This window comes from Fukomys damarensis, unplaced genomic scaffold (assembly GCF_012274545.1).
Source record: "Fukomys damarensis isolate Sample0158 unplaced genomic scaffold, DMR_v1.0_HiC HiC_scaffold_23, whole genome shotgun sequence".
NCBI lineage: Eukaryota > Metazoa > Chordata > Mammalia > Rodentia > Bathyergidae > Fukomys > Fukomys damarensis.
The window spans coordinates 16,439,234-16,460,923 of NW_022900935.1; the positions used below are offsets into that span (position 1 = coordinate 16,439,234).

General features: G+C 38.4%; 1 protein-coding gene across 10 annotated transcripts in view; it reads left to right on the top strand.

Annotated features, from left to right (window-relative positions):
• The window catches only part of Pum1 (pumilio RNA binding family member 1), a 119,451-nt gene that overhangs the window by 83,498 nt on the left and 14,263 nt on the right, over positions 1 to 21,690 (top strand). For all 10 annotated transcript variants that reach the window (XM_010621615.3, XM_010621617.3, XM_010621616.3 and 7 more), the window contains 5 exons: positions 905 to 1,048; positions 2,354 to 2,650; positions 3,753 to 3,989; positions 18,231 to 18,498; positions 19,500 to 19,629. In XM_010621615.3, coding sequence (XP_010619917.1) covers positions 905 to 1,048; positions 2,354 to 2,650; positions 3,753 to 3,989; positions 18,231 to 18,498; positions 19,500 to 19,629 — 1,076 coding nt within the window. The remainder of the gene's footprint in view (positions 1 to 904; positions 1,049 to 2,353; positions 2,651 to 3,752; positions 3,990 to 18,230; positions 18,499 to 19,499; positions 19,630 to 21,690) is intronic.

A 21,690-nucleotide genomic window follows, 5' to 3' on the forward strand; every position in this document is an offset into this window, starting at 1 on the left:
GCACCATGCTAAGTGCCTTACATTCATATTTTATTTAGTTTTCTCTAGGGCTTTTTGAGGCAAGTGGTAGTATTATTACCCTCTTTTTACAGATTCAGAAATGGGTGCTCAGGTACTCAGAAGCATTCAACTAGTTACCTGGTGGAGCCAGGATATAATTGTAGGTTGACCTTTGTCCTACAGCTGAATTTGTGACTATCTGCAGTGTGCTGGTGCACAGGGACATGTGTTTCGTACAGTAGACGTTTCTTCTCCCATCTATTGGAGTTCTAATACCTCAGATACCTGAAACTGTGGATAGTGGTGAACACTATGTATACATACTAACTTTTTCCCTATGAGAAAGCTTAATTGGTAAATTAGGCACAGTAAGAGATTAACAAAAATACCTTACTGTAGACTTTAGCAACTTCAGCATATGAATTTTCTTCTTTTAAGTCAAGAAATTTTACGTTTTCATTTGGCACTTCAGGGCCTTTGTGGCCTACCCAGATCTCTAGCATCACTTCTCTTGTGCTTTGGGACCCTTATTAAGTAAATAAGTGTTACTTGAACAGAAGCACCACAGTTCCAAAGCTGATCAGATCTGGGTAGGCAATCCACAGATCAGGCAGTCTGATTACCAAAATGGCTACCAAGTGACTTAACAGGTGGGTAGCATTTATAGCACAGATATGCCAGACAAAAGGACTATTTATATCCCCAGCAGATGGAACCAAATAGTGTAGACTTTCCCATGCTATTCAGAATGGAATTTAAAACATATAAGTTGTTTGTTTCTGGGTTTTCTGTTTAATATTTTTGCATGGTTGTTTACTGTGGGCAGCTGAAAATGTGGCAGGTGAAGCTGCATGTAAGGCAGGACGATGTTAAATGTTTTACTGTGTTGGCTTGACATTCTTAGGTTATCCTGTCTTGGCACCTGCTGCTTACTATGACCAAACTGGTGCCCTTGTGGTGAATGCTGGAGCCAGAAATGGTCTTGGAGCGCCTGTTCGGCTAGTAGCTCCTGCCCCAGTCATCATTAGTTCTTCAGCCGCACAAGCAGGTGAGGTGCATGTTACTGACTCCTATGTCAGAGATCTAAAGGGGTGTGACTGTGACATTCTTAAAAGTAGAGGGAAATAGGCTTTATTTGATAAAATCAGTGTGACAAATCTACCCTGTCATATTTCAAATAGAGAAACAGAAGCAACAGTTGACCCCAGTGAATTCTGATTCTCTTGAGGGAAATGTATCATCAGGTTTAGAAGCAAGGGCTTGCTCCATTGAGAGCATAAGAAATTGGATTATTCACATAAAACATGATACCATTGAAAGAATTTCAAGGCAAAAGCCACAGAAATCCAAGTCATTGTTTTTTAGATAATTGGGGGGGCGGTGTTATATATTTTGTGGCAGGGATGGAGAAAGTGAGAAAAAGTAGTGAGAAGTAGCAGAGTAATATATTTGGTTGGGGAAATAGTACTTCTTTTTTTTGAGACAAGGTTCAGTTCAGGCTGGCCTTAAACTGACTATTTAGTCCAGGCTATCTTCAAACTTGTGGCGATCCTCCTGTCTCAGTCTCTCCCAAGTGCTGGGATTACAGGTGTGCACTACCACTCCTAACAGGGAAGTGGTACATTTTAGGTTCTTTTTTTTTTTGGTAGGCGGGCAGGGTGGTGGTGGTGGGGGTGGTCAAACTCTGGGTCCTTGTGAGGCAGACAGGCAGGCGGTGGAACCACTGAGCTAAATCCCCTGGCACTTTTTAAAGTTAAGATTCACATGCCTTTTTTAAAGTTAGGAACAAGAGCCGGGTGTGGTGACTCAAGCCTGTAATCCCAGCACTGGAGGCAGAGGCAGGAGGATTGCCATGACTTCGAGGCCAGCCTGAGCTACATAGTGAGTTCAGGGCAAGCTTGAACTATAAAGTGAGACCCTATCTCAAAAAAACAAAAAAGAAAGAAAGTTAGGAACAAGAAAGAAAATATCTAGAAGAGAGAGCAACCTACTAAAATAGGCATTTGAGAAACTTTAGTATATTGTTTTAAAGAAAGCTCACCATGGTTATGTGTGGAATTTGAGATTTTAGGGAGTAGTAGTATTTAATGGATACATTTGATGTTTGTATCCCTTTTAAACTACAGAAACTTTAAATTAGCTGCTAACATAGTGAGCTTGCTCCCATGATATTTTGACTTCAAATAGAAAGTAGAAGCTTTGAGATCAAAGATTTTATAGTTCTTTGCAGGATCTGTTTCTGTCTTGAAAAGATAGGCAGCACTGAAAGGTTTTTAAAAAATGGATAAAAATGTGGTTTGGAAATGTGACCAAATCCCCTTTATAGCCAGGCTATTTGCTTTCTTTTTCATAGCTGTTGCAGCAGCTGCAGCTTCAGCAAATGGAGCAGCCGGTGGTCTTGCTGGAACAACAAATGGACCGTTTCGCCCTTTGGGAACTCAGCAGCCTCAGCCCCAGCCCCAGCAGCAGCCTAATAACAACCTGGCATCCAGCTCTTTCTATGGCAACAACTCTCTGAGTAGCAACTCACAGAGCAGCTCCCTCTTCTCCCAAGGCTCTGCCCAGCCTGCCAACACATCCTTGGGATTTGGAAGCAGCAGTTCTCTTGGTGCCACCCTGGGATCAGCCCTTGGAGGGTTTGGAACAGCAGGTAGAAATCAGACTGATAGGCGATTAAAACTGATGTTTAATTATTTTTTACAATCTTTTTGGAACCCTGACAATGCGTGGAACCCTGGACAGATACCACAGGCAGGTCTGGACCGAGCCCAATGGTGATCCAGCCAGCCCACATAATCTTTGAGATAGTGGAATATTGAAATCAGGCTACACAGTTGGGGCCTCTATCAGGTCCATGTTCATGTTGCTACTTATTTTTACTCACATAGTAATTTGTTTCAGAGACTTGAAAACCAGGGCAGATTTTTACAGGCATTGGGAAAAATGTGGAAGTAGCTATAGAAATGTGGATGTTCAGAGCTTAGGAGGACCTAGTGAAGATCACAGGGCTGAATGCTCCATATTTGAGGCTGTGCCCCGTGCTAGTTTACAGACCATAAAAGAGTTAGGAATTTTCTCTGGTCTTTTGAACAACATTAAGGTAGATGGTGTGGAAAATTGGGAGGAAGGATATTAATTAGACCATGATATTTTTAATGTTTTGATAGGAGAAAACAGCAGGAATTGTAGTTGTTGAACAGTGTGAAATTGCAGTGGCTATAAAACAATGTGATGTCAAAACAGAAGGGCATATTTGAGAGAAAATATCCTAATTGGAATCTGAGGCTAGAAACTAGATTGAGCCCTCTGAGATACAGGCTTTCAGATGTAAGTCTTGTGTAGTGGGGCAGTACCCCATTTACAGATCTTTTTTTTCTGTATTCAATTTTTCTGTTCCTTTGGGTTGATGAAAGGCATTCTTTCTAGTCCATTTTCTTTCACCTTTTCCCATAGTTCATGTGGCCGTCAGAGCTTTTAAAACCCACCCCATCCCATAATATACAACACCAAAGGAAAGTAAATTTGGCATATTTGTGTGATGGTTTGAACAAAAAAGTTTTATGTTAACCTGAGCCATGTCCTCTTTATTACTTTATCTACCCCGTAGAACTGCTACATTAACAGTTAGGCTGTCTCTGCTGACAAATTTGCGGTGGTAAGGAGTCTGGATCAAAGTACTAGGGTCAGGTCACTGGGCTTGTTCTTCGAAGAACAGGCCTGTTCTTATATGCATTGTTTTAATTCCATTTTAGTTGCAAACTCCAACACTGGCAGTGGCTCCCGCCGTGACTCCCTGACTGGCAGCAGTGACCTTTATAAGAGGACATCGAGCAGCTTGACCCCCATTGGACAGAGTTTTTATAACGGCCTTAGCTTTTCCTCCTCTCCTGGACCCGTGGGCATGCCTCTCCCTAGTCAGGGGCCAGGACATTCACAGACACCACCTCCTTCCCTCTCTTCACATGGATCCTCTTCAAGCTTAAGCCTGGGTAAGAACCATTACTCTAACACCACCTTGCACTCTAGAACTCTCTGGCCACTGATGGCATTACAAGTACTTCGCATAAGCAAAGGACAGTCCCTTTTTCCTAGAAGTGTCCTGGGTGTTCTGTGCCTTCTGTAAATACTTCATGTTGTCAGGCTGTACCTATAGCTACTAAAGCAGTTTGTGATTGATTAGCATTTGGGTACACCTCCTGTATGTTCACTTCAGCTTTAGTATGAGCATTTTGTTCTTTGGCTGCCTGTGGTAGTCTTTCATCATAAACACAGTACAGGTTCATTGTAGTGGAGCTAGAGAAAACATACAGAAAAAAAATTATTCATTTACTGTCAACACCTGAAACACCACCACCACAATTAATATGTTGCTTTATTTCTTGCTGAATCCTTCATACACACACACACACACACACACACACACGCACGCGCACGCACGCGCACGCACACACACACACACACACACACAGAGGTTAATATATTACTCTTTTTACATAACTTATTTAAAGTTTTTTGCCAGATTCTTAAATGTTTCTAAATACACTTTAAATGGCACAGTGTGCTAAATGAGTAGATATATTTCCTTATTGTTTGTTTAGGTTATTTTATGTATGGGATTTAAAAATTGTTACTAATTTAGATTTAGGAAATGAGAAAAGAGGATTCCAAGCAGCAGACTATAAGAATGAAAATTATATTAGCAATTGAGGTGGCAAATCTCTTAAAGCTTTCAGAAAGTAGGAGATGATCTGTTATCCTGGACACATGGCGTACAGTCTCATCTTCCAGGCATTTATCAAGTTTGGATTTCAAAGTACTTTTAGTGGGGAAAGTTGAGGCTTATATGTGGTATGACCATATGTTGTGCAAGTGAAGAGAGTGCTATTAATCATTTTGTGTTGGGAGACCTAGATCAAGACTGTCATAACAAATCAGCATGGATGGCTGCTTTTCCTAGAAAATTCTGTTTTTAACCAACAAGTTCAAATGTGGCACTTCAGACTTAACAATGAGGATCAACTAACAATCAGTAGGATACTTTGATTGGGAAAAACAAAGGCTGGAAATGATTTGTAAAAGGGAAGAGTCTGAAGTGTGTAGGGTAATTCTACACACTTTTTCTAGAGCGAGTTAATAGTTGCTATCTTTGGGTAAGAAAGAAAATATATTTGCACATGTGTCTTTTCTGAAGTTTAGAAAAGTTGCAGTGATATTTCCCGATTGTTAGGTTGACAAAAGATGCATAAGGGAATGGGGTATGTTGCAAAACTGTATTTCCTAGAGCTAGAGTGCCTGACTTTAAAGACTGGAAATGAGTGCAAAATAAGAAGGGAGGTCAAAGTCCCAGTATGATATGTGGATAGAAGGGAGGAGTCAATATTTGTGGACCTAACATTTACTTGTGAGAGTGTTAATGGCTTTGGGTGCTGTACAGACAGGGTTGGGGTGGCAGGCATCACCTCCATGTTTTCCTGTGAAGAATCAGCATCTCAGAAATTTTGTCTTGCCTAGGTGGATTCAGATTTGAGCAGTATTGTTTCAGTGTATGTATTTCACCACATGAGGATGCCCAGGATGTCTTCCAAACCACTCTATTATGAGATCCAGAAGGCAATTGATACTGCCTTTTAATTTCTTCATTTAAAGTTTGAACTGTGTCACGTCATACTGTACGGTACTAAATAAGTTAATTTGGCAAAGATTTATTTATTTATTTACTTAAATTTTATTTTATTTTTGTATCAGGGATCAAACTCAGGACTTTGCACTTGCAAAGCAGGTACAGTGCCACTGAGCTAAATCCCCAGCCCTTGCAAAGTTTTATTTATGTAGTAATTAAAGGAGCCAAATAGTAAATATTTTAGGTTTTGCGGACCACATTTACAAATATAAGTGGTAGGCCAGATTGATTCTGGAGGCTGTGGTTTTTCAACTTTGAACTAAATACGGTGAACGCTCCTTGGCATGTGAAAATGGAGCTGGAAATAATGCTTGCATGTTTAATTCCTTTCGTTCTTTCAATGTATCGGCAATTGAATGAAGCACTTCTTAGTCCACCCCCACCAGAAATCGAACTCAGGACCTTGCACTTGCCAGGCAGGTGTAGCACAACTGAGCTACAACCTTGAACCTGAAATACTTCTTTATTCTTTTTTTTTTTTTTTTTTTTTTTTTTTTTTTTTTTTTTTTTTTTTTTTTAATTTTTGGTGTTTTGGTTTTTCGAGACAGGGTCTCACTATGTAGTTGAGACTGACCTGGAACTCACTATGTAGCCCAGGCTGGTCTCGAACTCCCAGTGATGCTCCTGCCTCAGCCTCCCGAGTGCTGGGATTACCGGCGTGCACCACCATGTCCGGCAGTACTTCTTTTTTCTTATTTTCCTTGTTAAATAGGAAATAATTATTAGTGTTTTAATTATGTTAGTGACTTGCTACCTGCATAGATTTATGTTTAACATAAATTAACCTCAAGTAATTTTATTTCTGTGCATTTACATTGGACTTCTGTTCCTGCATGTACTTTACGTTCCATTTCTGAGGAAATTCATGTCTCAGTCAATAGAGCTTTGCCTTAGCTCATACTGCTTCTTTGAGAAAGGGTTGTTGTTGTTTATGTTTCCCCCTTAGTCTTAAAAAAATGGATGTGTGATAATTGCTTTGTAACTGTCTATAAAAAGGCCTCAAACCACCTTCCTTGTGGGGCAAGATGCCTTATGTATATTGAGCCATTCCTTGTATAGCGTCTCTTGTTAATATTGCTTGCTGCTGCCATCAGCCCTTATTTACTGGATCGTGAGCAGCCATTGTACGCATTTCATAGTGTGTTGAATACTCAGAATTCTGCTGCATGTGGAAACTTAAAACTCAGTGGATTTTTAAATTTCACACAGTTGAGAAGTATTTGAACGTACATGCTAGCCCCTCTCCCTGTTGTACCAATGTGGATGTTTTTCTCCATCACATCATTTTCATACTTTCTCCAGTCAGTAGTCAGGTCTGTGTTAGAATCTTTCTTTAAAAAGTCAGTGACCCGGGCTGGGGATTTAGCTCAGTGGTTCCACTGCCTGCCTTGCAAGTGCAAGGACCCGAGTTTGATCCCCGTACCAAAAACAAAACAAAAAAAAGTCAGTGACCTGCTTGGTAATATTTTTCATTTTTTCATCAAACATTTGATTGCCCACTTAAGAATCTTCAGTGGCTTTTCATTCATTACCATTGCTTGAAGTTCTGACATAGGAGAAAAAAAGACTCCCAAGTAATAGATCATTAAAATTTACCCATTTTAAGTATATTATTCAGTGGATTTTAGTAACTACAAGTTGTACAGCAGTTATCATAAATCCATTTTAGAATATTTTCATTCCCTCAGTGGGACCTTTCCTCCTATTTACAGTTAACCCCCATTCTCATTTTGACTCTACATTTTCTGGACATACAATATGTGGCCTCTTCTGTGCAGTACTTGTGTTTTTTGTTTGTTTTGTTTTGCCTTTGAAAAAGTTTTGCTATGTAGTGTAGACCAGCCTTGAACTCACTGTGTAGCCCAGATTGGCCTCAAACTCATGATTTTCCTCCCTAAGCTTTCCTCCTCAAGGAGTTGATTTACAGACATGCCCTACGACACCCAGCTTGGCTTCCTTTTCTTTGCATTCTTTTTAGATTCATCCAGGACAAACTATGCACCAGCAAGTTGTTCCTCATTGAATTGTTTTTCATTTTATGTACATACCACAATTTTGCCCATGGACATTTGTTGGGTCCAGTTTTTGGCTGTTAGAAATAAGGTTGCTGTGAACATTCGCATGCAGGTCCTTGTGTGGCCACATTATTTCTCAGGAGTACAGTTGCTGGATTAGATGATAGCTTCATGTTAAACTTTTTGAGAAATTTAAAACTGTTTTACAAATTTATGTGTCATTTTCACATTCTCACCAGCAGCATATGAAGATTCCAATTTCTGTACTTTGTCATCAGTATTTCCGTCCTAATATATTCCCACTGGCTTGACTCACTGATGATGGTGCATGCATGACTTCCATTGGGCAGCTTGTAGTACAAGTGGTACAGTCATACGTGGGACAGTCATGCATATACAATGGTGGTTCAAGCTGCCCAGTAGTCAGACATGAATTATGGCCATGTTGTGAACGTATTAATAGAACTATTGCTGCTAAGTGTGGTCGCACATGCCTGTAATCCCAACACTCTGGAGGCTGAGCCAAGAGGATCAAGAGTTCAAGGCCAGCCTGAACTATATATATAGCAAGACCCTGTCTAAAGAAAACTAAAAAACAAAACAACCCTCCCACCCCAGAAGCTCTTGGGCATGAAATGGTAGCCCAATGTGATCCCTCCCCCCATTTACCTGATAACTGATGATCCAGACTTAAGAGCATCTTTTAGTATGCTTATTCCTTTCTTAGAAATGTCTCTGCCTACTATTTGGCCATTTAAAAATTTAACTTTTTATTGTTGAGCAGTAAAAGATTTTTGTATATTCTTTTTTTTGGTACTGGAGATTGAACATGGGACCTTGTGCTTTTGAGGCAGGTGGTGGAACCACTGAGCTAAATCCCTGGCCCTGTATATTCTTGATATAAATCCTTTATGAGCTATGTTTTGCCTTCTGTGTATTTCTCTTTACGTTTTAAAGTGATGTCTTATGAATTGTGACAGATTTTAATTTTGATGTTCAACTGCTTTTGATATATATAGTATCTAAGAAATCTTTGCCTAATGGAAGGTCTTAAAGATTTTATATTTTAAAGGTTTTTTTTCCTTTCATCCTAGAAAGTTCTATTGTTTTACCTCTTACATTCAAGTCATTTTATTTTGAGTTTATTGTGCCTTTCACAAGATGTTGGCCATTTTTTCACCTGTGGATATTTAGTTGTCCTAGCATGTTTTCTTTAGCAACATTTTATAAACTTTCAGTTGCAGGACTTAAATTTCTTTTGTTAAATTTCTAAGTATGTATTTTTTTTGATGCTATTGTGAATGGAATTGTGTTATAGTTTTATTTTGGGATTTTGTTTGCTTGTAGATATATAGTCAGTTTTGTATATTTATCTGGTATCCTGCAAACACCTCAGTGTTACTGGTTCTAATGATTTTGTGTGAATTCCTTAGTATATTCTATATATAAGATTAATAATACAATCTTTCCAATGTAGATGTCTTATATTTCTTGCCTGACTGCATTGGTAGAACGTCTCATACTGTGTTGAGTAGATCAGAGCTCATTTCCTTGCCCTGTTCCAAATCTTGGAGGTAAAGTGTTCATCTCTTACCTTTAGGGGTGATCACCCTTGGTTCTAAGTAGATGCCATTTATTAGTAGATGCCATTTATTTCTGCTATTCCTGGTTTGTTGAGTATTTGTTGTAAATCAGTTTTGGACATTGCCGATTTAAAAAAATTTATTGATAACTGTGGTTTTTATCCTTTATCTTGTAAACATGTATATTATATTAGTTGAATATTAGATGTTAATCCAATCCTGAATTCGAAGGATAAATCCCATCTGGGTATGTTGTATTGTTTGATATTTTTGTTATGGATTTACATTTATATTCATGAAGGATATTTTCTTTTCTTTTCTTGTGATGTCTTTGTGTGGGTTGGTGTCATGGTGATAATTTACCTTTTGGAAATGTATCACTGCCCTCTAGTTTCTGGAAGTTTGTAGAGTATTGGCATTACTTTGTTCAGCGTTTGTAAAATTCACCTGTGAAGCGGTCTTAGTTTATTTGCGATAAGATTTTGATTTACTGCTTTAGCTTTCTTTCAATCTTACAGGTCTTATAGCAGGTTCAATTTTTGTATTTCTTGTGTCAGTTTTGGTAATTTGTGCCTTTCTGGGAATTTGTTCATCTAAGTTGTTGGAGCTGTTACCATAATGTAAGATATCTATATCTATATCTATATCTATATCTATCTAGAGATATATGATTTATTTATTTTTTTGTACAGGGATCAAACTCAGGACCTTGAGCTTGCAAGGCAGGCATGGTGCCACTGAGCTAAATCCCCGGCCCACCATAATGTAATTTTTTTAAAAAGTGGAATTTTCTCTACCTCAAAAATGTCTCCCTCCCATCTCCCACATTATATTTATATATATATAATTTTTTTTATATAGATCGTAAATATCCAGGCTTGATGATCCCCGTACCAAAAACAAAACAAAAAAAAGTCAGTGACCTGCTTGGTAATATTTTTCATTTTTTCATCAAACATTTGATTGCCCACTTAAGAATCTTCAGTGGCTTTTCATTCATTACCATTGCTTGAAGTTCTGACATAGGAGAAAAAAAGACTCCCAAGTAATAGATCATTAAAATTTACCCATTTTAAGTATATTATTCAGTGGATTTTAGTAACTACAAGTTGTACAGCAGTTATCATAAATCCATTTTAGAATATTTTCATTCCCTCAGTGGGACCTTTCCTCCTATTTACAGTTAACCCCCATTCTCATTTTGACTCTACATTTTCTGGACATACAATATGTGGCCTCTTCTGTGCAGTACTTGTGTTTTTTGTTTGTTTTGTTTTGCCTTTGAAAAAGTTTTGCTATGTAGTGTAGACCAGCCTTGAACTCACTGTGTAGCCCAGATTGGCCTCAAACTCATGATTTTCCTCCCTAAGCTTTCCTCCTCAAGGAGTTGATTTACAGACATGCCCTACGACACCCAGCTTGGCTTCCTTTTCTTTGCATTCTTTTTAGATTCATCCAGGACAAACTATGCACCAGCAAGTTGTTCCTCATTGAATTGTTTTTCATTTTATGTACATACCACAATTTTGCCCATGGACATTTGTTGGGTCCAGTTTTTGGCTGTTAGAAATAAGGTTGCTGTGAACATTCGCATGCAGGTCCTTGTGTGGCCACATTATTTCTCAGGAGTACAGTTGCTGGATTAGATGATAGCTTCATGTTAAACTTTTTGAGAAATTTAAAACTGTTTTACAAATTTATGTGTCATTTTCACATTCTCACCAGCAGCATATGAAGATTCCAATTTCTGTACTTTGTCATCAGTATTTCCGTCCTAATATATTCCCACTGGCTTGACTCACTGATGATGGTGCATGCATGACTTCCATTGGGCAGCTTGTAGTACAAGTGGTACAGTCATACGTGGGACAGTCATGCATATACAATGGTGGTTCAAGCTGCCCAGTAGTCAGACATGAATTATGGCCATGTTGTGAACGTATTAATAGAACTATTGCTGCTAAGTGTGGTCGCACATGCCTGTAATCCCAACACTCTGGAGGCTGAGCCAAGAGGATCAAGAGTTCAAGGCCAGCCTGAACTATATATATAGCAAGACCCTGTCTAAAGAAAACTAAAAAACAAAACAACCCTCCCACCCCAGAAGCTCTTGGGCATGAAATGGTAGCCCAATGTGATCCCTCCCCCCATTTACCTGATAACTGATGATCCAGACTTAAGAGCATCTTTTAGTATGCTTATTCCTTTCTTAGAAATGTCTCTGCCTACTATTTGGCCATTTAAAAATTTAACTTTTTATTGTTGAGCAGTAAAAGATTTTTGTATATTCTTTTTTTTGGTACTGGAGATTGAACATGGGACCTTGTGCTTTTGAGGCAGGTGGTGGAACCACTGAGCTAAATCCCTGGCCCTGTATATTCTTGATATAAATCCTTTATGAGCTATGTTTTGCCTTCTGTGTATTTCTCTTTACGTTTTAAAGTGATGTCTTATGAATTGTGACAGATTTTAATTTTGATGTTCAACTGCTTTTGATATATATAGTATCTAAGAAATCTTTGCCTAATGGAAGGTCTTAAAGATTTTATATTTTAAAGGTTTTTTTTCCTTTCATCCTAGAAAGTTCTATTGTTTTACCTCTTACATTCAAGTCATTTTATTTTGAGTTTATTGTGCCTTTCACAAGATGTTGGCCATTTTTTCACCTGTGGATATTTAGTTGTCCTAGCATGTTTTCTTTAGCAACATTTTATAAACTTTCAGTTGCAGGACTTAAATTTCTTTTGTTAAATTTCTAAGTATGTATTTTTTTTGATGCTATTGTGAATGGAATTGTGTTATAGTTTTATTTTGGGATTTTGTTTGCTTGTAGATATATAGTCAGTTTTGTATATTTATCTGGTATCCTGCAAACACCTCAGTGTTACTGGTTCTAATGATTTTGTGTGAATTCCTTAGTATATTCTATATATAAGATTAATAATACAATCTTTCCAATGTAGATGTCTTATATTTCTTGCCTGACTGCATTGGTAGAACGTCTCATACTGTGTTGAGTAGATCAGAGCTCATTTCCTTGCCCTGTTCCAAATCTTGGAGGTAAAGTGTTCATCTCTTACCTTTAGGGGTGATCACCCTTGGTTCTAAGTAGATGCCATTTATTAGTAGATGCCATTTATTTCTGCTATTCCTGGTTTGTTGAGTATTTGTTGTAAATCAGTTTTGGACATTGCCGATTTAAAAAAATTTATTGATAACTGTGGTTTTTATCCTTTATCTTGTAAACATGTATATTATATTAGTTGAATATTAGATGTTAATCCAATCCTGAATTCGAAGGATAAATCCCATCTGGGTATGTTGTATTGTTTGATATTTTTGTTATGGATTTACATTTATATTCATGAAGGATATTTTCTTTTCTTTTCTTGTGATGTCTTTGTGTGGGTTGGTGTCATGGTGATAATTTACCTTTTGGAAATGTATCACTGCCCTCTAGTTTCTGGAAGTTTGTAGAGTATTGGCATTACTTTGTTCAGCGTTTGTAAAATTCACCTGTGAAGCGGTCTTAGTTTATTTGCGATAAGATTTTGATTTACTGCTTTAGCTTTCTTTCAATCTTACAGGTCTTATAGCAGGTTCAATTTTTGTATTTCTTGTGTCAGTTTTGGTAATTTGTGCCTTTCTGGGAATTTGTTCATCTAAGTTGTTGGAGCTGTTACCATAATGTAAGATATCTATATCTATATCTATATCTATATCTAGAGATATATGATTTATTTATTTTTTTGTACAGGGATCAAACTCAGGACCTTGAGCTTGCAAGGCAGGCATGGTGCCACTGAGCTAAATCCCCGGCCCACCATAATGTAATTTTTTTAAAAAGTGGAATTTCCTCTACCTCAAAAATGTCTCCCTCCCATCTCCCACATTATATTTATATATATATAATTTTTTTTATATAGATCGTAAATATCCAGGCTTGCTAATACATATAAAATTTGTAACTTGGAGTAAGATCGATATTGCAAGTATTTATTTGGCTTAAAAGTCTGTGTTATATTTCTCAATTTCACTTTTTCAGTGTTGGGAGTTGAACCTAGGGCCTTCACACTGAGCTGCATCTCCTGTTCCTTTCTTTTATATTTTATTTTGAGGCGTAATCTTGCTAAGTCACTAGATTGGGCTTGAATTTAGGATGCTCCTGTGTCAGCCTTGCAGAGTGCTGAAATTACAGGAGTGTACCACCACACCTGGCCTCAATTTGACAGTATTATTTTCATAATTATTAATAAGTAATATTATAACAGCTGTCTCTATTACTTTTATAAAGGTTTAGGTGAAGTGTGTATGTAGGCTCTCATCTATAAAATATCCATGTATAGTAAATTCTAGCTCCTAATTAAAAAAGAAAAAGCATAAGGAATAATATGGATGTAAATCTCCCCCCAAAATGTTTTCATGTCCTGTGAGCCATATATCTCTGTCCAGTACCCATCCTCTCCCTGTTCCTAGTATATTTTTCTATTTTGGTGATCTCTCCTGTTCCCCTTTTCTTTCCTCTTCCCCTTCCCCTCTGCCTTCTCTTCTCCCTGCCCGTCTTTTTCCCTCCCTTTTATATTGCAGTACTGGGGGCTCAAACCATGGCCTTGTGCATGCTAAATAATTGCTGTACCACTGAATTATAGCCCCTGGCCTTATTTTATTTTATTTTAAGACAAGATCTCCCTAAGTTGCCCAGGCTGGCTTTGAATTTACAGTCCTCCTGCCTCAGCCCTCCATGTAGCTAAGACTACTGGCACTCAGCTTATACTTAGAGTTTTCTGCACAATCTCTAGTTTGTGCCATTTAAAACTCTTAAGATCAAAAGATAGCTGATAATTTATTTTAAGGCATACTTGACAACCTGAAGGCTTTTCGTGTGCTCTGGGAGAAAAGTAGTATATTTTTTCATTTCTACAGGGCTGAAATACTGTAAAAGAAAGTTCAAAACTGTCTACCCAGAAGAGAATAGTGTAATCATTTAGTTGTATTATTGTTACAAAATGTCTTTGTTCCTAAAATTCTGTCTTTTATATTCAAAGTTGCATGTATTGTTAGTCTCTTAGGATAAGCAAAGTGCAAATACAAAATGCTTTTCTTTGTCCTTACCCAAACTGAAGTGGTTTTTCTTTTGTTAGTGAGAAACCTGTACTACAAGTGCAGGTTGCCAGTTGTGTGTGCACCTTTAGTTAGGTACTTCCACATCTTTTTTTTTTTTTGTGTGTGGTACTGGGGATTGAACTCCAGTCCTTGTGCTTGTGAGGCAGGCTCCGGAACCACTGAGCTAAATCCCCAGCCCCGGTACTTCCTCATTCTAAACAGAATCTCTAAAAGTGACTTTATCAGCTATAAAACTAACCATGTGAAAATTAAGACACTTTTAGACTTACTATCACACACCAATGATATTCTTAGCCTTAACTTTAATTCATGCCTACCTTTGTGTTGCGTTTGATTGGATTGGGAAGAGCTTAATTTTAAAACATTTTGATGAACCCTGTTGCCTCTTCCTTTATTATGTGTAGAGCTAGGTATTGGGGGTGATGGGAATTTTTTGTGAAAGATGGGAAGACAAGTCTTTACAAGACAAGGCTTTGCTCATGAGGCATATGTAAGATCTATGAGTACCAAACACAAATAAAAGAAATTCTACACACCAAGCAGTCGATATACTAGATGGCCACTGGCAGAAAGCCCTTGAGTAGGATTATATTAAAAATACTGGAGCACAGATTGATTTAAAGAAAACATTTACTCACTTAATTTCTATGGAGAGTTGTTATAGGATATAGTCCTATGAATTCTACCACTGGGAAAATGCTATAGAAAACAGAGAAATAATGAGAGACTGCTCTTCAAGTTTGATGAGAAATATTTCTTTAAGAGTTGCAAATTTAAGTACTTTCAAGGCTGTAATGGTTTGGATATGTGTACATGTATTTGTATGAGCTGTGAGGAACTGGGAAAAATGTCTCTTCACATTCTTCATCTAAGGGAGATCCAATCACCAAATACTGATGGTCTTTTTGCCAGATGTCTTTTTCAGAAAACAACCAGAGAACTTTAATAGAAAATGTAGGCATGGAAATAATGTTTAAAGAAATACAGCTTAGCTCCCACAAAATATATCTATGCTTTGTCATTTTGCCACTTACAGGTACTAAGTAGTACCTGGGAAAGTTTTTCCCTCTGAGAGATTTGTATATTTTTTGACTAATAAAAGCTGTGGGGTGTGTTTGTATATTTTTGTCTGTTTATAGTTGTCTGGAGTCCATGAGATCAGAGGCAGAAAATCAAAACTCAAGGGTAAATGTATAGGTATATTAACCATTTCTCCCTCTAGTCTTTTGTTTTATCGATTAGTCTATTTTTTTTGTTTTTTGGCCCAATCATAGAAAATTTTAACTGTAAGTAGCTTAAAAAGTAAGTGCATTTATTGGGTAATATACATATATAACATACATAGTTATAGGGCAGTGTTTAGGATTGGTTTGCCTTATCATTCAACATCATCACCAAGAACTTGGCTATTCCAGTTTATCTTCTGCTTTGGTCAGTGACCATATTCTTAAGATACCTTTAAATTGTTCTAAAACTCTGTGTGTTTGTGGCATTCCCTCTTAGGCATGCTGGTTGGTATTGTCACGTTCTTCTAACACCTGCTGCACTGTCTCTAACCATCTCTCTCAGTCTCTCACAGAGAAAAACGTGGTTTCTGAAATGGAATAAAAAAACAGCCATATGATTACTGTTTTATTGTAAAATAAGTCTGCTTCTTTTCTTGGATTAGAAAATTCTGTGGAATTCAACAAAAAATAGCAGTGTCCTGGAGAATAAGAAAACTTTATATAACCAACCTATAATATGGATTTCGTGTAATTGCAGGGACCCTGACCTAAGTAAGAATCAGGAGCCTGGTTCTGAATTCTGGCCAAGACAGTTACGATTTTGTGTGTTTGGATCATCATTTCATCTCCCTGGGTCCTAATTTCTTATTACATAAATGGGAACTAAAAATGCCTTCATAAATAGGCCAATGATAATTTCTTAGAAAATATATGGAAAAACATCTAGTATAGAGGTAGACATAGGACAAATGCTCAGTAAATATTTAACAGAATTTAACATTGAGCTATTTTCTTTTGGTTCTGTCACTTTCATTGAGACCCAGATCTTTGAAGCTGGGCCTTGGAATTCTGTGCAGAAATCCAAGCCAGGTATCTTTCTGTAGTTACCATTAAACTCCAAACCAGACATTCATTAAAACTCATGAAGAAGTTAACAAGCAGTTCAGGTGGGTTAGTTTGCTCATGGATTCTGCATTGTTATCAATCTTAAGTATCTAAGGTCATGTAGTTTATGTGGCATTTCTTCACTTTTTTTGTTTGTTTAAAAAGACGGGGAGCTGGCCTGGTGGCACAGGCCTGTAATTCCAGCGCTTGGGAGGCTGAGGCATGAGGATTGCTAGGATCTTGAAGCTAGCTTGGCCTACATAGTGAGTTCAAGACCAGGCTGGACTGTACAGCAAGACCCTTTCTCCAAAAAAAGGAGGGGGAAAAACAACCATGAGGCCTGGGAGTGTAGCTCATTAGAGCACTTGTCTAGTATGCTAGAGGCCTTGGGTTCTATCCCTAGCATTGCCCCCGCCACTCAGAAGGCTTCATGACCTTTTTATACTATAATCTAAAAAATAGCCATTATTAAAAAAATTATCAAAACTGTACTTGTTATGCTTCTTTATGTGTGTGTATGCCTGGCTGGGGATTGAACACAAGGCTTTGCATGTTAGACACATGCTCTATCGCTGAGCTATACTCCCAGCCATGCTTTACCTATTCAATAAGCTTTTGGTCCTATTACCTGTGTTAGGAACTCATTATTAATATCTTGTTGTAAGTCAAACACCAGTGTCAGTGGCCTGAAGGTTGACGCTACTGCAGTCATTTCTGGCTCTATCCATAGAAATTGTTAAGTGCTTTGTGTTTGGGATGAAGAACTTGAAAGCTACCCCCCCCCATCTTGGCTATAGGTATCTTTTCAAATTTTTGTTTATCAGCAAAATTTTTCCTTCACAGAAAGCTTTTTGGCAGTTTCCTGTGTATAAATAGAGTAATGTGGATACTCATTTTTTTTTTTTTAAGTACCAGGGATTGAACTCGGGTCCTTGTGCTTGCAAGGCAGGTCGCAGAACCACTGAGCTAAATCCCCAGCCCGGATACTCTCATTTTTAAGGATAGGTTTCAGGTGGAAGTGAAGGTTATTTAAGAATGCAGAAAGTCTCCACAGGGCCCAGAGTAGAAAAATCACTGAGTCTTCACTGCATTTTTTGAGTCTTTTCTACGGGTACTCAGATGCTGGGTCCACACAGTAGGCGCTTTATTGTGGGCCATCCTGGCAGCAACAACAACATCATCATTATCATCATCATCATATTTTTTTTTCCAGACAGACGCTCACTGTGTAGCTCAGGCCACCCTCGAACTCAAAGTGATCCTCCAAGGATTACAGGCATGTGCTACCATGTGCTTACTGCTCCATTCTTGCTAGCAGTATACTGTCAGTGGAAAAAAGCACCATCCTCTTAATCTTTGTCTTAAAGTTTCCTCCCGTAATGGTCAATTGGCCTTATAAAAGTTGCAGCAACTGATAGAATTGAGTCTTTTTTTTTTCAGTTTTTTGAGACAGGGTTTCACTACATAGTTGAGACTGACCTGGAACTCACTATGTAGCCCAGGCTGGTCTTGAACTCACAGCGATCCTCCTGCCTCAGCCTCCTGAGTGCTGGGATTACAGGCGTGCGCCACCACACCTGGCTAGAATTGAGTCTTAACACAAAAGCAACAGAATCAAGAAATCAGAGATGATGGAGCATTTTATGTGGCGGATGCTTTTTTCTCTCTTAAATAATGTTAAGAATAGTCTTAAGTTCTTCTGTTCTGTAACCAACAGGAGGACTCACAAATGGCAGTGGAAGATACATCTCTGCTGCTCCTGGTGCTGAAGCCAAGTACCGCAGTGCAAGCAGTGCCTCCAGCCTCTTCAGTCCCAGCAGCACTCTTTTTTCCTCCTCTCGTTTGCGATACGGAATGTCTGATGTTATGCCCTCTGGCAGGAGCAGACTTTTGGAAGATTTTCGAAATAATCGGTACCCTAATTTACAACTGCGGGAGATTGCTGGACACATAATGGAGTTTTCCCAAGACCAGCATGGGTCCAGGTGAGGACTTGGCTTTGGCACTTAAGGTAACTGAAATCTTGATGCCTTAAATTCCATGCCTCACATAGGCATATAGTAAAACAAATTGCCATAGTATAATTCAAACAAAGTATATCTCTAGTATGCTTCCTATTATTTCAGAAGGATATGGATAACGAGGGTCATAAGAGAAATAAACATTTGGATAGAGCCTTTTGTAGTGTAGATCACATGCTTTGAGAAAACCTTTTAGCTTGCTGAAAAAGGAGTCTGTATTTCTAGTCCATACTAACATGAAGGCATGTGCACACTTTTGCTACTTTTAAGCAATATAAAGAATCCTTTGTTCTGAAGGAGAATTCTTCAACTGTAAGTTCCGATCTCAGCTGTGTAAGAGAAAGTCAAACCTACCACTTACAGAGGTGAGGGTGGTAGCTGCTGTATCAGATTGGACTAGGTTTAGTCTGCTTCTTTTTGCTTGGCTGCTCTGGGACTTTTTCTAAAGATGAAACATCCCTCTCTGTCCCCGCGCCCCATAAAGCAACTTAAAATAAACTGTCTTCACTTTTAAGTTCTGGCAGTTTGCTGCTGCACGAGTGCTTCTCATATTTGGAATGAATAGATGAGACTCAGAGACAGCATGATTTTCCTGAGCTAAACAAGACAAACTGCATATCTACTATTTCAGAAGATAATGAGTATTGCTGTTTCTAGATATGTGTTTGAAAGATTATAGTAAAGGTTGAGTTCATTGATGTGGGATAGGCTTCTAAAGGCAAAAGAAAAGACACACTCTCAATTTTGTACACATGCCCTCAATAAAAAATGCGTTTAAAGTTTTAAAAGTTCAGCTACTTAGGATAATTCCCCCTTTCAGAAGTAAAGCTCTCAACTGACTAATTTAAGCAACACTCCGTTTATTGTTTTCACGTGTGAATGCATATTTCAGAACTGATAAAGTGTAACCTATTAATTTCCAAGTCTTTAAATGCTGTGATTGCCCATTTTACTTTGTACCTCAGATTCATTCAGCTGAAACTAGAGCGTGCTACAGCGGCCGAGCGTCAGCTTGTCTTCAATGAAATCCTCCAGGCTGCTTACCAGCTAATGGTAGATGTGTTTGGAAATTATGTCATTCAGAAGTTCTTTGAAGTAAGTTTTTCTTCTTTCTATCCTTTGACTTTAGAGAATATCCAGAGCATTTTGATTCTCACTGGCTTTTTAAAAGAACAATTCTGATTCCATTCCAATTCTTGAAATACAGTGTGTGTGGTCTTTCTGAAGATCTTTCTTAGTTTTATCCAGTTCATTAGCAGTAGTTTACTCTTTTTATATGGTCTCATATGTCCCCATTTAAGACTCAGCATGTTTATTTTTGATTGTCAGAATGGTTTTGTTATATGCGTCACCATTGGAGGAAATAATCATTTTAAGGTAATTTTAAGCAGAATCACAATTAGATATTGTAAAAAATGAAAAAGGAATTGAAGATTCCTAAAGAATTGTTTTTACACACCAACTCCAGTACTTTTCTTCATAAACTAGATTCATTGAATGCTTCTTGGAAGGTCCTTTGGCCATTACTTCTTACTTCACCTCTCTTAACTTGAATACACTAAGTGTTGTTATCATTGTCTTTGGGAAGAAAATAAGAAAACGTTGGTTTCTTTTTTCTTTTGGTACTGGGGTTCAAACTCGGGACCTTGATAGGGCCAGGGATTTAGCTCAGTGGTTCCACCACCTGCTTCAATAGCACAAGGACCAGAGTTCGATCCCTGGTACCCCCCCACCAAAACAACTGGTGCTCTTACGGACACACCCAGAAACAACGTTTGACCTGCTTAGTCCATTTGCCGGCATCAGATGGCAAACAGCAAGTGTTCCATCTCAGTCTCTTCCTCGTCCCATAAAGCCAGGAAAGCGGTCGTGGGTACCCCACCCCCAAAGACTCATCTAGCCTTGATCACTCCCTAAGTGCCCCACCTCCCCAAATCATTAACAAACTCTGGACCTTGAGCTTGTAAGGCAGGCAGTGGAACCACTGAGCTAAATCCCCAGCCCAAGAAAATGTTGGGTTAATATCTGTGTTCTGTAAAATTTCAGAGGAGGAGAGGTGTTTTTTTTTTTTTTTTTTTTGTGGGGGGGCATGCTATTGTTTGCAACCTAATTTATGAATCCAGAATGGCCTTTACTCACTTTGTTCATTTCTCAACCCCCACAACTTGAAGGAGGGGAGCTTCATTTTGGCACCCATTCTAAAAGTTGCGGTCCTTTTATGGTTACTTGGCTCTAGGGAGAAACAGCGTGGTGGAAGGGCCAAAAGGAGGAAAGCTGCTCCTGCCCCCTGACAGCCAGGAAGGGTTGGAGGGAACAGAGAGACAGGCAGAAAGAGAGGGAAGAAAAGCCAGGATAGGAGATAACCTCCTTCTAGGTAAGGCCCTCTTCTGACCATGCACTACCTCCCAACATAAACTCATCAGTGTACTAACCCATCAGTGAGTGTAGCACTCACTTGAACATGAGGCTTTGGTGTGGGAGGACATCCAGATATAAATCATGAAAGGCACAAATTATTGAATTAAGAATCTGTTACAGAAATAAATATTGGAACTCTGAATACTACCTCTGACTAAACAACTTCGTAAAGTTCTTACGTCTTATTTTATTTGGACTGTATGAAGATTACAAAAATGTCTTCTTCTGGGCATGTTGGTGTGTGCATGTGATCCTAGCTATTTGGGAGGCTGAGGCAGGAGAACTGCAAGTTTGAGGCCAACCCTGGGCCAATAGCAAGATCGTGTCTCAAATTAAATCATAAATAAAACAACTAAAAAGGAATTGGGGCCCGGGGATTTAACTCAGTGGTTCCACCTCCTGCCTTGCCAAGCATAAGAACCCAGGTTCAATCCCCGGTACCTAAATAAATAGGCTTGGAATGGTAGCACAGTGGTAGAGTGCTTCCTTAATATGCATGAAGTCCTGGATTTAGTCTTCAGTGTGAAGAAAATAAAGACTTCCTCCTTACAGGTTTTATCATCTTCTGTTTTTCTTATGAAGCCTTAAGTTTTAACTGTACACTAAAATCTAAATGTTTCTCATACTTTTGATATTAGAATGTGTCTATGCTGCCAGTTTGCTATAGATACAAAAGCAGAGAGCTTCTCTAGAGGCTTGTGCAGGTTAGGGTGGCCAAACATACAAGGAGAATATAGC